At 44.5% G+C, this 15,110-nt stretch overlaps 1 protein-coding gene across 1 annotated transcript in view; it reads left to right on the top strand.

Annotated features, from left to right (window-relative positions):
• egfra (epidermal growth factor receptor a (erythroblastic leukemia viral (v-erb-b) oncogene homolog, avian)) overlaps window positions 1–15,110 on the top strand; it is a 366,184-nt gene that overhangs the window by 226,795 nt on the left and 124,279 nt on the right. The window contains exons 2-3 of the mRNA XM_070881226.1: window positions 6,452–6,603; window positions 14,728–14,914. Of these exons, the coding sequence (XP_070737327.1) occupies window positions 6,452–6,603; window positions 14,728–14,914 (339 nt within the window). The remainder of the gene's footprint in view (window positions 1–6,451; window positions 6,604–14,727; window positions 14,915–15,110) is intronic.

The following is a 15,110-nucleotide window of genomic DNA, read 5'->3' as shown; positions in this document are numbered from 1 at the left end:
GACAATGAAAGAACAGTGATGATATCTCCAAGTCAGGATGGTGTGTGACATGGAGGGTAACGTGGAGGTGGTGGTGTTGCTGCACTTGTCCTTCTAGGTGGTAGAGGTCACGGGTTTGGGAGGTGCTGCCGAAGAAGCTTTGGCGAGTTGTTGCGGTGCATCTTGTAGATGGTACACACTGCAGCCACGGTGCGCCAGTGGTGGAGGGAGTGAATGTTTAAGGTGGTGGATGGGCTGCCAATCAAGCGGGCTGCTTTGTCCTGGATGGTGTTGAGCTTCTTGAGTGTTGGTGCTGCACTCATCCAGGCAAGTGGAGTGTCTTCCATCACACTCTTGACTTGTGCCTTGTAGATGGTGGAAAGGCTTTGGGGAGTCAGGAGGTGAGACACTCTGCAGAATACCCAGCCTCTGACCTCCTCTTGTTACCACAGTATTTATGTAGCTAGTCCACTTAAGTTTCTGGTCAATGGTAACCCTCCAGGAAGTTGATGGTGGGGGATTTGGTGATGGTAAGGCCATTGAATGTCAAGAGGTGGTGTTTAGACTGTCGTTTGTTGGAGATAGTCATTGCCTGGCACTTGTATGGTATAAATGTTACTTGCCACTTATCAACCCAAGCCTGAATGTCGTCCAGGTCTTGCTGTATCCCAGCATGGACTGTTTCATTATCTGAGGAATTGTGAATGGCACTGAACACTGCAATCATCAGCGAACATCCCCACTTCTGACCTTATGGTGGAAGGAATGTCTTTGATGAAACAGCTGAAGATGGTTGGGCCGAGGACACTGCTTTGAGGAACTCCTGCAGCAATGTCCTGGGGCTATGATGATTGGCCTCCAACAACCACAACCATCTTCCTTTGTGCTAGCCAGTGGAGAGTTTCTCCCCTAATTCCCATTGACATCAATTTTATTAGGGCTCCGTGATGCCACACTCAGTCAAATGCTGTCAAGGGCAGTCACACTCAACTCACCTCTGGAATTCAGCTCTTTTGTCCATTTTTGGATCAAGACTGTATTGAGGTCTGGAGCCGAGTGGTCATGGTGGCACCCAAATTGAGCATCGGTGAGCAGGTTATTGGTGAGCTAGTGCCGCTTGATAGCACTGTCGACAACACCTTCCATCACTGTGCTGATGATTGAGAGGCTGATGATTGAGAGCAGACTATTGGGTGATAACTGCCCAGATTGGAATGTCGTGCTTTTTGTGGACGGGACGTAACTGGGCAGTTTCCCACATTCTCGGCTAGATGCCAGTGTCGTAGCTGTACTGGAACAGCTTGGCTAGAGGCGTGGCTACTTCTTGAGCACAAGTCTTCAGCAGGACAGCCAGTATCTTGTTAGGCCCCATAGCCTTTGCTGTAACCAGTGCACTCCGCCGCTTCATAATATCTTGAGTGAATCGAATTGCCTGAAGACTGTCTTCTGTGATGGTGGGGACTCGGGAGGAGGCCGAGATGGATCATCCACTCGGCACTTCTGGCCGAAGGTGGATGCAAATTCTTCAGCCGTGTCTTTTGCACTTGTGTGCTGGGCTCCTCCATCATTGAGGATGCGGATGTTCAAAGAATCTCCTTCTCCGGTTAGTTGCTTAATTGTTCACCACCATTCACGACTGGATGTGGCAGGACTGCAGAGCTTTGATCTGATCCATTGATTGCTGGATCACTTGGCTGTCTATAGCATGCTGCTTCCGCTCTTTAGCATGCATTTGGTTCTGTGTTGCAGCTTCCCCAGATTTATACCTAATTTTTAGATATGCCTGGTGCTGCTCCTGGCATTCTCTTCTGTATTCATCATTGAACCGGGGTTGGTCTCCTGGCTTGATGGTAATGGTAGAGTGAGGGATATGCCGGGCCATGCGGTTACAGATTGTCCTGGAATACAATTCTGCTGCTGATGGCCAACAGTGCCTCAGATGCCTAGTTATGAGCTGCTGGGTATGTTCTGAATCTATTCCATTTACCACGGTGGTAGTGCCACACAACACGATGGAAGGTGTTTTCAGTGTGATGACAGGACTGTCTCTCCACAATGACTGTGCAGTGGTCACTGCTACCAATACCGTCATGGGCAGATGCATCTGCGACAGGTAGATTAGTGAGGACGAGGTCAAGTAGGTTTTTCCCTCGTGTTGGTTCTTTTACCACCTGCCGCAAGCCCAGTCTGACAGCTATGTCCTTCAGGGCTCAGCCAGCTCAGTCAGTAGTGGTGCTACTGAGCCACTCTAGGTGGTGGACATTGAAGTCCCCCCAACCAGAGTATACTGTGTGTCCTCGCTACCCTCAGTGCTTCTTTCAAATAGTTTTCAATACTGATTCATCAGCTGAGGGAAAGCAGTAAGTGGTAATCAGCAGGAGGTTTCCTTGCCCCTGCTTGACCTTCATGTGGTCCAGAGTCAATGTTGAGGACTCCCAGGGCCACTCCCTCCCGACTATATACTACTGTGCCGCCATCTTTGGTGGGTCTGTCCTGCCAGTGGGACAGGATGTACCCAGGGATGATTACGGAGGATCTGGGACGTTGGCTGAAAGGTATGATTCTGAGAGTATGACTATGTCAGACTGTTGCTTGACTAGTCTGTGGGACAGCTCTCCGAATTTTGACGTCCCCAGATGTTAGTGACAAGGATTTGCAGGGTTCACTGAGCTGGGTGTGTCTTTTCTGTGTCTGAAGCCAGTGCCAAGGTCGATGCCGGGTAGTCCGTCCAGGCTTATTATTCTTATTGTTTGCTGTAGTGTTTTTTTGCAACCGAGTGGCTTGATGGGCCATTTCAGAGGGCAATTCAGAAACAAACACATTGCTGTGGGTCTGGAGTCACAAATAGACCAGAGCTAAACGACAATAGTAAACCAGATTTTTTTTTTGACAATTTGGTAGTTGGTCACCATTACTGATAAGAGCTTGTTCCAGATGTATTCAATTAACTGAATTTAAATTCCCCAGCTAATGTGGCGGGATTTAAACTCGTGTCTCTAGATCCAGGTCTCTGGATTACTAGTCCATTAACATAACAACTATGCCACCATACCCTGAGTTAAGTGCACACCTCACTTATGCCCAAAATTCCACAATTTTTGAGGTGCGTAGTTTGCCTCCTGATTATGGGTGTATCTGGATGCAAATGCAGAGGAAACTCCAAGTCGAAGAGTTGATAATTACGTCACTATTCCGTTCTAAACTGGAAAGGCACTTTAAAAACAAGTTGCACAGAAATGTTTGAATTTGAATATTAGGATTTATTTGCTCTGCCAGTTTAAGGTTGGTGTAAAGGGAGTTCCACATCCAAGCTGACTCCAGCTTGAAATCCCCTGGAGGAGGTACTCTTGCACCACTTTCGTTTGCTACCACATGCAGTGTAAATTCAGTGCAGTGACAAATTTGGTTTGCAAAGCTACCGGATGTTCCTTTAGAGAGTGGGGATTCACCCTTCCCTATTCGCTAAAGATTTAACTCTCAAACTTTTAGGAGACAGCTCTGTGCAGCCATGCATGTATCCAGGCATGCCCAAAACATTCTCTTAAACAGGACACAACGTTGCAGCATAGGCAGGGGCCGAGCAATGTAAACTATGCTCTGCCTGGCTGGAACTCAAACTACAGCTACTGATTTGAGAACTTTCATTGCAGTGTAAGGTGGTCCAGTGCGCCAGCGCAGCCTTCGACCGCCTGCGGAAAAGAGTGTTTGAAGACCAGGCCCTCAAATCTACCAACAAACTCATGGTCTACAGGGCTGTAGTAATACCCGCCCTCCTGTATGGGTCTGAGGCATGGACAATGTATAGAAGGCACCTCAAGTCACTGGAGTTATATCACCAACGATGTCTCCGCAAGATCCTGCAAATCTCCTGGGAGGACAGACACACCAACATCAGTGTCCTCGACCAGGCTAACATCCCCAGTATTGAAGCACCGACCACACTCGATCAGCTTCACTGGGCAGGCCACATAGTATGCATGCCAGATACGAGCAAATGCTTTATGCGGAGCTCCTTCATGGTAAACCAGCCAAAGGAGGACAGCGGAAACGTTATAAGGACACCTTCAAAGCTTCCCTGGTAAAGTGCAACATCACCACTGACACCTGGGAGACCCTGGCCGAGGTGGAGAAAGTCCATCCGGGAGGGTGTTGAGCTCTTTGAGTCTCGACACAAGGAGCATGAAGAGGCCAAGTGCAGGCGGTGGAAGGAGCGCGTGGCTAACCAGCCCAACCAACCCTTTGCCCCGACGAATGTCTCTCCCACCTGCAACAGAGTCTGTGGCTCTCGTATCGGACTGTTCAGCCATCAAAAAACTCACTTTGGGAGTGGAAGCAAGTCCACCTCAATTCCGAGGGACTGCCTATGATGATGATGATGGTCCATTTGTTCTTCATGTTCAGCCTCGGTGCAAACCTGAAACTGCGTTGTCCTTGTGTTAAACTTGGAGCGTTAATCAGGTACGACGACTTGAACTGACTGCAAAGATTTAAGTCTTGAACTTTTAGGAGACAGCTCTGTGCATGTATCCAGGCATGCCCAAAACATTTTCCTAAATCGGACACTTAAAGTTCCAGCATCGAGCCTGCATTTAGATTACAATTGCAGTGTCTCTCAAAACACAACCACTTTGCGCCTATCCGACGGTTGTGGTGTGATGCATCCTCGGAATTGTTTGAATACTGTGTACCACTGTTCCAGTTTGGCATCCTGGCTCATTCTCCATTAAGAAGCCAAAGAAATGGTTTTGTGCTCCAATCAATATGTAGTATGTACTTTGTTCTGAGTGTTGCTACCGATTTAATGTACCTAATTTTTTCTAATTCTACTGTTTTCTGAAAAGTCACGTTTTAAACAGCTGTGTGCATTCATTTGAATCCAAAACTTTTACTAAAATTTAATATTTTGCTGGCATGCTCAGCGTTGGCATATTCCAGCAGCAGGATCTCGTTTTTCTGCAGTTTTATAAATATCTGTTTCCACACAGTGACAGTGAGACAGTAGCAATAGCTTCACTGATATAATTCACTAATTCCACATCCAATTGTCACCCACCCATCCATCCATCTAACTTGATTGAGTTTATTGATGAGGGCAATGCGGTTGATGTGTACATGGACTTCCAAAAGGCATTTGATAAAGTGTCACATAATAGGCTTGCCAGCAAAGTTGAAGCCCATGGAATAAAAGGGACAGTGGCAGCATGGATACAAAATTGGCTAAGTGACACGAAACTGAGAATAGTGGTGCATGTTTTTTTTCCGGACTGGAGGAAGATACACAGTGGTGTTCCCCAGGAGTCGGTTCTGGGACCACTGCTTTTCTTGATCGATATTAATGACTTGGATGTGGGTGTAAAGGGCACGATTTCAAAATTTGCAGATGACACAAAACTTGGAAGTATAGCGGACAGTGATAGACTTCAGTAGGACATACAGGTTGGTGGAATGGGTGCACACATGGCAGATGAAATTTAATGCAGAAAAGTGAGAAGTAATGCATTTTGGTAGTCAGAACAAGGAGAGGCAATATAAACTAAAGGGTACAATTCTAAAGGGGGTGCATGAATAGAGACACCTGGAGGTATATGTGCACAAATCATTGAAAGTGGCAGGACAGGTTGAGAAGGCGGTTTTAAAAAAAGCATTATGGGATCCTGGGCTTCGTAAATAGAGGCATAGAGTACAAAAGCAAGGAAGTCTTGATGAACCTGATTCGGCCTCAACTGGAGTATTGTGTCCAATTCTGGGCCCCACAATTTAGGAAGGAGGTGCAGAAAAAATTTACAAGAATGATTCCAGGGATGAGGGACTTCAATTACGTGGATAGACTGGAGAAGCTGGGGTGGTTGTTCTTAGAGCAGAGAAGATTGGGAGGAGATTTGATAGAGGTGTTCAAAGTCATGAGGGGTCGAGACTGATTAGATAGAGAGAAACTGTTCCCATTGGCAGAAGGGTTGAGAACGAGAGGACACAGATTTAAGGTGATTGGCAGAAGAACCAAAGGTAACATGAGGAAAAATATTTTTACGCACGAGTGGTTATGATCGGGAATGCACTGCCTCAAAGGCTGTTGGAGACAGATTCAATTGTGGCTTTTAAAAGGGAATTGGATAAGTACCTGAAAGGGAAAACAATTGCAGGGCTATGGGGAAAGTGCTCTTGCAGAGAGCCGGCACGGGCCGAATGATCTCCTCCTCCATTCTACGATTCTACGATCTATTTATCTATCCATCCATTTTGCTACATGAATGTAGTTTTTAAATAAATAAAACTATACACTTGGGGCTCAAATAAGAGCTATTTCAATAAAATCAAGTGATTTGAAATAAGTTGGATTTTCCAGATTAATTTGTGTCAAATCTGATTTATAACTTCATAATATGCCAGCAAATGAATTGCAATAAATTTGCTTTGTTCAAATTTATAAATATTTGTTTCATTCATGTTTTTTTCCTCTTTTTTATTATTGCAGTTTGTGCGGGTATTGAAAACAAGCTAACGCTGTTGTCAAATGTGGATGACCATTACAAAAACCTTCGCAGAACTTACAATGCTTGTGAGGTAGTAATGGGCAATCTGGAAATAACCTTCCTGGAGCCATACCATGATGTGTCCTTCCTTCAGGTATGGGACTTATTTATGTTGTTCACATCCAAGGCTGAGAGCAGAAGTGTGTTTCAGCAGCAGAAGTGATGGAACAGACCTGTCATGTTGCCTTATGGAACTCGCCTGTCACATGGCACAGGCATTTTGTTTGTCTTTTTTTCTCTGTCTCTCGTGTGCTCTCTTATTTATTTTCATTCTCGTTCTCTCACTTCCTCTCTCTTAATTATCCCGGTTAAAGTTATCATGTAGCCTTTCCAGAAACATCTTTGTATTGTTTGCGGAGTCGGCTATACTCTCCAAAAAAAAATGTATTGGAGGTAAATTCTCACATTTATTATTAGTTATAAACATCTCACTTGCCACATTTTACTCAATTCTCAAGTAAAAGAAAGAAGGAAAGAACTAGAATTTATATAGCGCATTTCATGACATCAGGATGTCCTAAAGTGCATTACAGCCAATGAAGTGCTTTTGAAGTGTTATTGTAATACAGGGAAACGCAGCAACCAATTTGTGCACAGCAAGGTCCCACAAACAACAATCTGTTTTAGTGATGTTTGTTGAGGATAAATGTTGACCAAAACATGGGGGAATATCTCTGGCCTCTTTGTATAGTGCCATTGGATCTCTTGCATTTACTTGAGACGACAGATGGGGGTCTTGGTTTAATGTCTCATCTGAAAGACGACACCTCCGACAATGCAGCACTGCCTCAGTACTGCATTGAATTATCGGCCTAGATTATGTGCTGAAGTCTGTGATGTGGAGCTTGAACCCATGATTTCTTCTCACAATCCCGAGTACTACCATTGAGCCGAGGATGTCGTCTTAAATGTGAGATTTTCTGAAAAGTACCTTTTTATAATTTGTAATCATCAAAGCCATCCAACATACTGAAATGACATGAAACATGAATATAAAGCAATTTGCAACTCTGGCCCATAAACAAGTGTTCACTGAGATCTTGCAGCTAAAGTTCAGTTGTCAGAAGTGAATATATTGGGGGTCAATTGAAAAACAAGTTGCATTTTAATTTCTGTAAATTTAAATGAATATTTCTAATAAGTGGTGTGTGTTTTCAATACCTGATTGTATAATAGTGCTTTGTTGCTTACACTGAATATAGTGGGGAAGGAACCCTGTGACAACCACGTGTTTGTCGATGTAAACCCTGCAGTATGTCTGTCGAATTAATCAGCACCTGAGCAGATGTTTTTAAATAAATGTTTCCATTAAGAGAATAACTGTTCACTGCATGTTCTGAATTATCAAACCCAAGTAATTGATATAAGATAACCAATTATTTATTTATGGGAACCACCGAGTAAAAGTATTGAGCAGTAAGTTAACCCAGTGTTTTTTTTTTTAACATTTGAAACTATAAACACTTATCCCATGTAGTCCACTAAAAATATGCCCTATTCATTTCATGTTCAAACATGCACTGAGGGTAAGGACTCTCTTGCATTCTTTGCACAGTATGGTTGCATCAGTGCCTTGTGCAGACTCATTATCACCTCTTGTGCTGTATCTCTATAGCTATACTGGCTATATAGTGGCAGCTTTGGCTCAGTGCTAGCACTTTCAAATCTTAGTCAACAGGTTGTGGATTCAAACAACATCCCAGAGACTTGAGCACATAATCTAGTGCTGCACTGTCAGTGCTGCAGTCTTTCAGGTGAGTTGTTAAGCCAAAGCATTGTCTGTCCTCTCAGGCAGACATAAAAGATCTCATGGCACTATTGGATAGAGAGTAGACGCGTTCTCCCAGTGCCCTGGCCAACATTTATTCCTCAACCAATATCACTATTTATCAACCATTTATCACATTACTGTTTGTGGGACCTTGCTCTGTGCAAATTGGCTACCATGTTTCCTACGTTACAACAGTGACTATACTTCAAAAGTACTTCATTGGCTGTAAAATTATCCCAAAGTTGTGAAGGACGTTCTATAAATGTAAGTGCATTTGTTATGGTGTCTTGACATTTTAATGGAGTAGTAGCTTGGTGTAATACATTTAAAAAGTTGTTAAAGTGTGAAGGAAATGCAGGGTGTGCTGCTGGACTTTTGCTCGGCTTTGGCTCTTCAAGGAGGCTCTCTGAGAACACCACTTGCTCCCAGTCTTTGGGCTCTAGTCGCAGTCCCACTTGGGCTGCAGCATGATATGGAGATGGAACAGAGGCAGCAAAGGGGACAAGCTGCTCTCAGAGGAAGAAGCAGAAGGAAGGAAGCAACCCAAACAGCCCCTTTCTGGCTGGGATATCCAGGATCAAATCATCTGCCTGCAGTACCAATGACCACAACCCCAATTCCCCTTTCAACATTTGTCCCACACCTTAACTCCCCTTTGTTACTGACCATCACTGCATCCTCTTGGCCACAATGCTGAAATAAAAGTCACCACAAATCAAACTTTCCAGTCTAAATGTAGGCTGCTTTTTCTGGCCTAACTTTAAAAATCTCCAGTTTCCCCAATACATTTTCACCAGCATAACTCACTTAGTTACGTTTTGTTTAGGTTAGTTTTTTTTTCTCAGAAGGGGCGTTACCAGCCACCTATGCCAGTTCTGGCCATTGAGTCAACTTTGGCCAGCTAATAGTTACTCCATTTCTACTTAGGCCAGTGGCCATTTGAGAAAACCCTTGCAGAGAGTTAAAGAAATCAGCGCAGGTAAGTACATCGGAGGCCAATCGGCCTGGGATAGGAGCGGGAAGCCGAGAGGACCTGAACCAACCAAACCTTAGGGAACAGACTTGCAAAACCATCCTTCCTTTGCACAATTAAAATAAGAATTAAAAAATTAAGGTCCTACCTTCATCTTCAAACTGCAATTCACCTTTCTGCACTCTGCCTGGGAAGGCAGCAGGTCGGTGCGGGAGGCCACTCGGCCTGGGCTAGGGGCGGGACAACGCACCGGGAGGCCACTCTGCCTGGGCTAGAGGAGGGACAGCGCACCGGGAGGCCACTCTGCCTGGGCTAGAGGAGGGGGAACGCACCTGGAGGCCACTCTGCCTGGGCTAGGGGCGGGAAAGCAGACCGGGAAGCCACTCGGCCTGGGCTAGGAGCGGGACAACACACCGGGAGGCCACTCGGCCTGGGCTAGGAGCGGGACAACACACCGGGAGGCCACTCGGCCTGGGCTAGGGGCGAGGCAACGCACCGGGAGGCCACTCGGCCTGGGCTAGGGGCGGGGCAACGCACCGGGAAGCCACTCGGCCTGGGCTAGAGGAGGGAGAATGCACCGGGAGGCCACTCTGCCTGGGCTAGGGGCGGGAGCGATCGAACTGGACGGCATCGGGGGCCACAGAGGCTGCAATTCAACGGAGAGGCTGGGGGGTGGGGGGAGAGCGAGGGAGGTCACAAGACTCAAGGGGGGCATGGGGGAGGAGGGAGAGAGAGGTCACAATACTCAAAGGGGTGGGGGGAGGGAGAGAGAACTGCGAACCTGTGCTACCTGCTTTCTTGCCATTTTGAGCTGCTTTGAAAGTGTAACTAAGTATGGGGCCACAATGCTGAAATAAAAGTCACCACAAACCAAACTTTCTAGTCCAAATGTTTCCATCTATGCATCCAATATTACATCAAAGAATCATCGAATCACCCTTGTGCTGCATCTCAGTGAGTATCTGCGTGAGCTTTTGTCTATCCTAGTCTTCTTACTCAGTGCTCCCCAATGACTGCAGCATGGCTGTTGGAAGGCTGCTAACTTTGAGTGGAGGAGACTGCAGACGGACTTGCAGGACGACCTTGAGGAGATGGTGGCTGGGAGTGTGAAATAGATTGACGGTGTTTCTTCTTCTTCACTCTCCTCTCCGTCTTCTTGGTCAACCACTGGCTGGGCAGGCTGCATTTCTTGGATGTCTGAAATGAGGAAGGCATAAGAGTAGAGTTGTGAGGGGAGTGGTTAATGCAAGAGGTGCATGCTTACACCATGTGGAGCTTATAAATCAGAAGATATTGTGGGATGGGAGCAGGAAGGTAACATGAGGATAGCAGCAAAATATATCCTTTCAGCCCTGCACTGACTAAGGGCTCAGCCATGCCACTGCCAAGAATGGCCAGCACCTTCTCCTCCAAGGGGATGATGTGAAGCTAGGAATGTGAAGTGTGCCTCGTGTTTGGTGGGTGAGTGATGAGGGGGTCGTGCATTGAGCAGTGTGTGAGGCTAGTGGTGCAGTTGGTAGGAGACAATTTTGGAAGATGCATTCACTGACCTTGACCAATTGTCTGAGATCATGAAATATCTTTGGGCCCTGGAGCCAGGTCCTGGGGGTGACACTGCTGGTATTGACTGCCTTGGTGATCTGGTCCTACATCCTTTTTTCTGGAGGGTCACCTGGGCCCCTATGGGCAAAGAACTCTTCCAGTGTTGACACCCTGCATAAAGCTCAAGTGCTGTCTGAGACCCTGGGTGCCCTTTCCCTGGCCTGTTCCATTTGGGTTAGCACTTTTACCATTTTTCAACAGGAGAAGGCTGCTCACCTTTAGGAGGTTCAGACTGCCTTTAAGAGGAGTAGGCTAACTTCAAGTAAAACGAACGAAGCAATCTTCAGCCCCCGGCTGAACACACAGCCTGTCAGCAACATGTTCAGTGCTCGGCTGTGCACTGTGATCATTATAATTAGTAGGCAGCACAATGGTGACCACCTGCCTGCGCTCCTTGAATGGGCGAGGGCATTCTTGCATTGTGGTGCCCATGCCTATTTTTTTGTGCTATCCAACTTTAACCCCCCCCACACCGTGTCCTCAAATGAACAGGTAGTTCTAGCCTTATAGGTGTAGATGCTCAGTGTAATATCTACATGAACTTCCATTATCGTAAACTGAAGTGGTATGTGGGAAGCATTACATTGTGAGCTTCTTCGTCTAGTTCTGATTTACATTTCCCTGTAGCCAAGTGCAGTGGGTTCAACCTGTGAGCTGAACATAATCATTTTTATATATATTACACCAAAATCCTGCAATGGAAAATAGGCAGAAATTCTGAAACTTGACACCCCCGGATCGCGCTCTCTTATGTTGCGTCCTGGAGCCTAGAACTGTGTAGGTTATATTTCCACTTTTTATTTCCTTCACTCTTCTTTACATTTATCCACAGTAAATGCAATTTTCTACTCATCAGCCTACCTCCCTGATATATCCTGTCTTATTCTATCTGGTTTGCCTCAACTCTAGTTTTGAACACCCTCCACTAAATATGGTGTGAACTGTAAACTTAGACAGCTCAGTCCCCTACTCCAAATGATCGATATGTACACTGTAAACAGTAATGGCCTTGGCAATGATTTCTGTGGCATCAGCGAGCTTTTGCCATGTCAATGCAGCTCCATTTACAATCATTGGTTTTTTTGGATTGACCAATTTTACAGTCCACCTCAGTAGCTTGCCTCCTGTTCCATACCTTCCTATTTTGTGGGCTACTTTATTGGGTGGCATGTGTCAAAAGCCTTTCTGAAATCTAGATATATCACATCCAAAGAATTTTCCTTGTCTACAAGATCAGTCATTTCCTTGAACAACTTCAGTAAATTTGTTAGGCAAGCTTCCCTCCCATAAACCCATGCACTACCACACCATGTAGGGTGGTTTCATTACCCCCTCTTGCAGGATGCCTTCTAATATTTTAAGCATAACTGATGTCGGGCTCACTGATTTGTAGTTTTCCAATGCCCCTGGTGTAATGCTACCGACTTTCCAATCCTCGGGTGGTATTTCTATTTTGAATCATTCCCCAAATATAATGTGGAAGATGTGACCGATTTTTGCTGATCAATTCTTGAAATGGCCTAGTATTTAATCCATCTGGGCCTGGTGCCTTGCTTTCCATTGAGTTCCCCAGCCTATCAGTGATGGCCACATCTGAACTTTCTATCTCTTTTTTAGTAATCCCCTTCCCCTCACATGAAAAATCCAGTGACATCCTTTTCCTCTTCTTTTAGCTGTTTGTTGCAAATGTATAATGATGCTTGACATTTTCTTTAATATCCCCTGCTATCCTAATTGTGTTTCCCATTATAGTTCACCGCATCAGATTCTTAACTTCCTTAACTTTGTTTTTATATTAATCCCTGTCCAATCTACTACCTGGAGCTTTGTACTTTACGATGAATCTCTCTTTGCCATTATTCCCCACTTTACTGCCATTGTTGTCCACAATTATATTTTCCCCCATTACCCTGCCTTCCCGTCTGTTGTGCATTCCATATGTAATATTTCTAAATCCACTTTTCCTAGCTTTTTCCCTTGAAGCGTACAGACCAGTCCAGTTGCCTAAGCTCACCCCTCATGCCCTTAAATTCTACTTTTCTAAAGGTGGATATTTCTAATGTACGCATTCTCTTAAACTCACTCAAACTCTGACTGTAACTTGCTCTGCCGTCGCCTTGTTCCTGTTTATTACCAGATCTAAGGGTACTGCAGCTCCTGTGAAAACTTTGACTAATGGTTCCATGTAGCAATCTAATTCAGTGTCCTGGATAATGTTTTCATCCCTATTGCACCCTTTGTAATTTCCCAATCTGTCTCTGGTAAGTTGAAGTCAGCTGTAACAGCTTGTGTCAGTTATAATTTATTTTTAATATATGGATATGGCATGTGGGAGACGTTTTCTCTCTCTTACTAGCAGTGTGTGTCAGAGTGAGCATCAATGGCCAAGGAACATGATGCATGAAGGTTTGATCACTGCGACATGACTCGAATTTGATGTACAGCACATCAGTGGGTAGTAGCTCTGTGCTATCTCATGTATAGATTCAATGCAGATATACAAGACTTAAAATTGTCTTTGACCTAGTCATCTTATATTGCCTTAAAAGCTTATATTACTCCAAAGCTTTTGACTGGCTCTGGTACCATGCATTTATAAGCAAATTAACATTGTACAACCTCCCATGAATGCTGTATTCATCACTATATAATTTGCTCATAAATTCAGTCACATACTGATAATTCATAGTCACTTCTGCACTAAAAAAGGAATTATCCAGTAATTCAAATTAAGCAACATAACTAACACGGGAAAGGGTATTCAAAAATGTTCACATGATAGAATTCATATTTAGTGGCTTCTAATTAAGAATCGACTATAGCTCTATTTTTGCTATAGTACATGGCTCACCTGCTGACTCATTTTCCATTAAATCACAGGTTCCCTGGGGCTTCATCCTCTGTTCACTCTGTTTCTTCCCCATATTAATGGTCGTCTCCATTCATCATCCAACCCTGTCCATCCTTTTACTGATGATTCCATTCTACATTCATCAACTTCACACCGCACAGTCTGTACTGTCGCAGTGCAATGACTGAATGATATTCTGCATCGCCTTCAATGGAGGCAAAGAAAATCTGTTTCTCTCAAATCCTCAGACATAGTTCTTCATGTCAATTCTCTAACCAACAACTGCACAACTCTCCCCTTTTGAACGGTGCACCAGCTTTTCCACCACTGCTAAAGTTGGTTCCAGAAAGTGTGATTTCCCCTCTTATGCTCTTTACTAAGCATCTTGTGCCTTCTCTTACTTAATTAAAAAACTTTTAAAGGCTTTAATATCACATTATCACATTGGTTCATGATATACTTGCCACTTAACTCCATTATTATACAAGATTCGAGCTCCCTGCTGAACATGCTGAATAACTGCACTGGAGAGACCAGGTTGGGCACAGGATTGATGTCTGGTCTGTGCTGAGTCAGCTGTTTCTCAGCTGATGCTTGGATTGGACTGCTACACATGGCCTTAAAAGTCCAGGGACAGGGAGAGTAAAATTGACGATAAAATTGCTGTTCCTGATCTGAATGCAATGACTCCTGTTGGAAGTGCATTTGTGTGGATGTCAGCTGAAAAAATATGATGCTTGGTTGTGAAGACCCCACAGTTGAATAGACCCACAGCTCACATGCAAATAACGGGAATGTACAATACTTGAGCAAGGAATCTATGCCTGGAGGCAAACAGAGGAGAAAAATTAGAAAATAAAAGTTGACGACTGCAAGCAGGAATGAATAGCCCATGTTTATAATGTGTAGTCTGTGTAGCATCTTGTGAAGTATGTGTGGCCAGAGCTACTGTAATACCTACAAAATCCTTTGACAAATGATTTTAATGCATATAACATATGGGTGTTCTCTTGATTTACAGAGTATTCAGGAAGTTTCAGGTTATGTCCTCATAGCCCTCAACAAAATTTCAAGGATCCCGCTGGAGAATCTTCGGATCATCCGGGGTCACCAGCTTTATGATGACAAATTTGCCCTCATTATTTTGTCAAACTATGATCAAGAAGGAAGAACTGGACTTAAGGAGTTACCTTTAAGAAATCTTACAGGTTTGTTTGATGTGTTTTATCAATGCAAAATGGAAAGTGTGTGTTTATAATCGAAGCATAATGTTTGAGATCCACCATACTGTCACATGGAAGAACACGAGTTTGCACCTACAGTTCTCCACACAGTTAATTCCTGATCTCAGCTGTGATTCAGGGAGAACATGGTTAGCAGACAAAAGGGGAAGGAAAATGGGAG

Source organism: Pristiophorus japonicus, chromosome 5 (genome assembly GCF_044704955.1).
Source record: "Pristiophorus japonicus isolate sPriJap1 chromosome 5, sPriJap1.hap1, whole genome shotgun sequence".
Classification (NCBI taxonomy): Eukaryota; Metazoa; Chordata; class Chondrichthyes; family Pristiophoridae; genus Pristiophorus; species Pristiophorus japonicus.
This window is presented reverse-complemented; position numbering and strand designations above follow the sequence as displayed.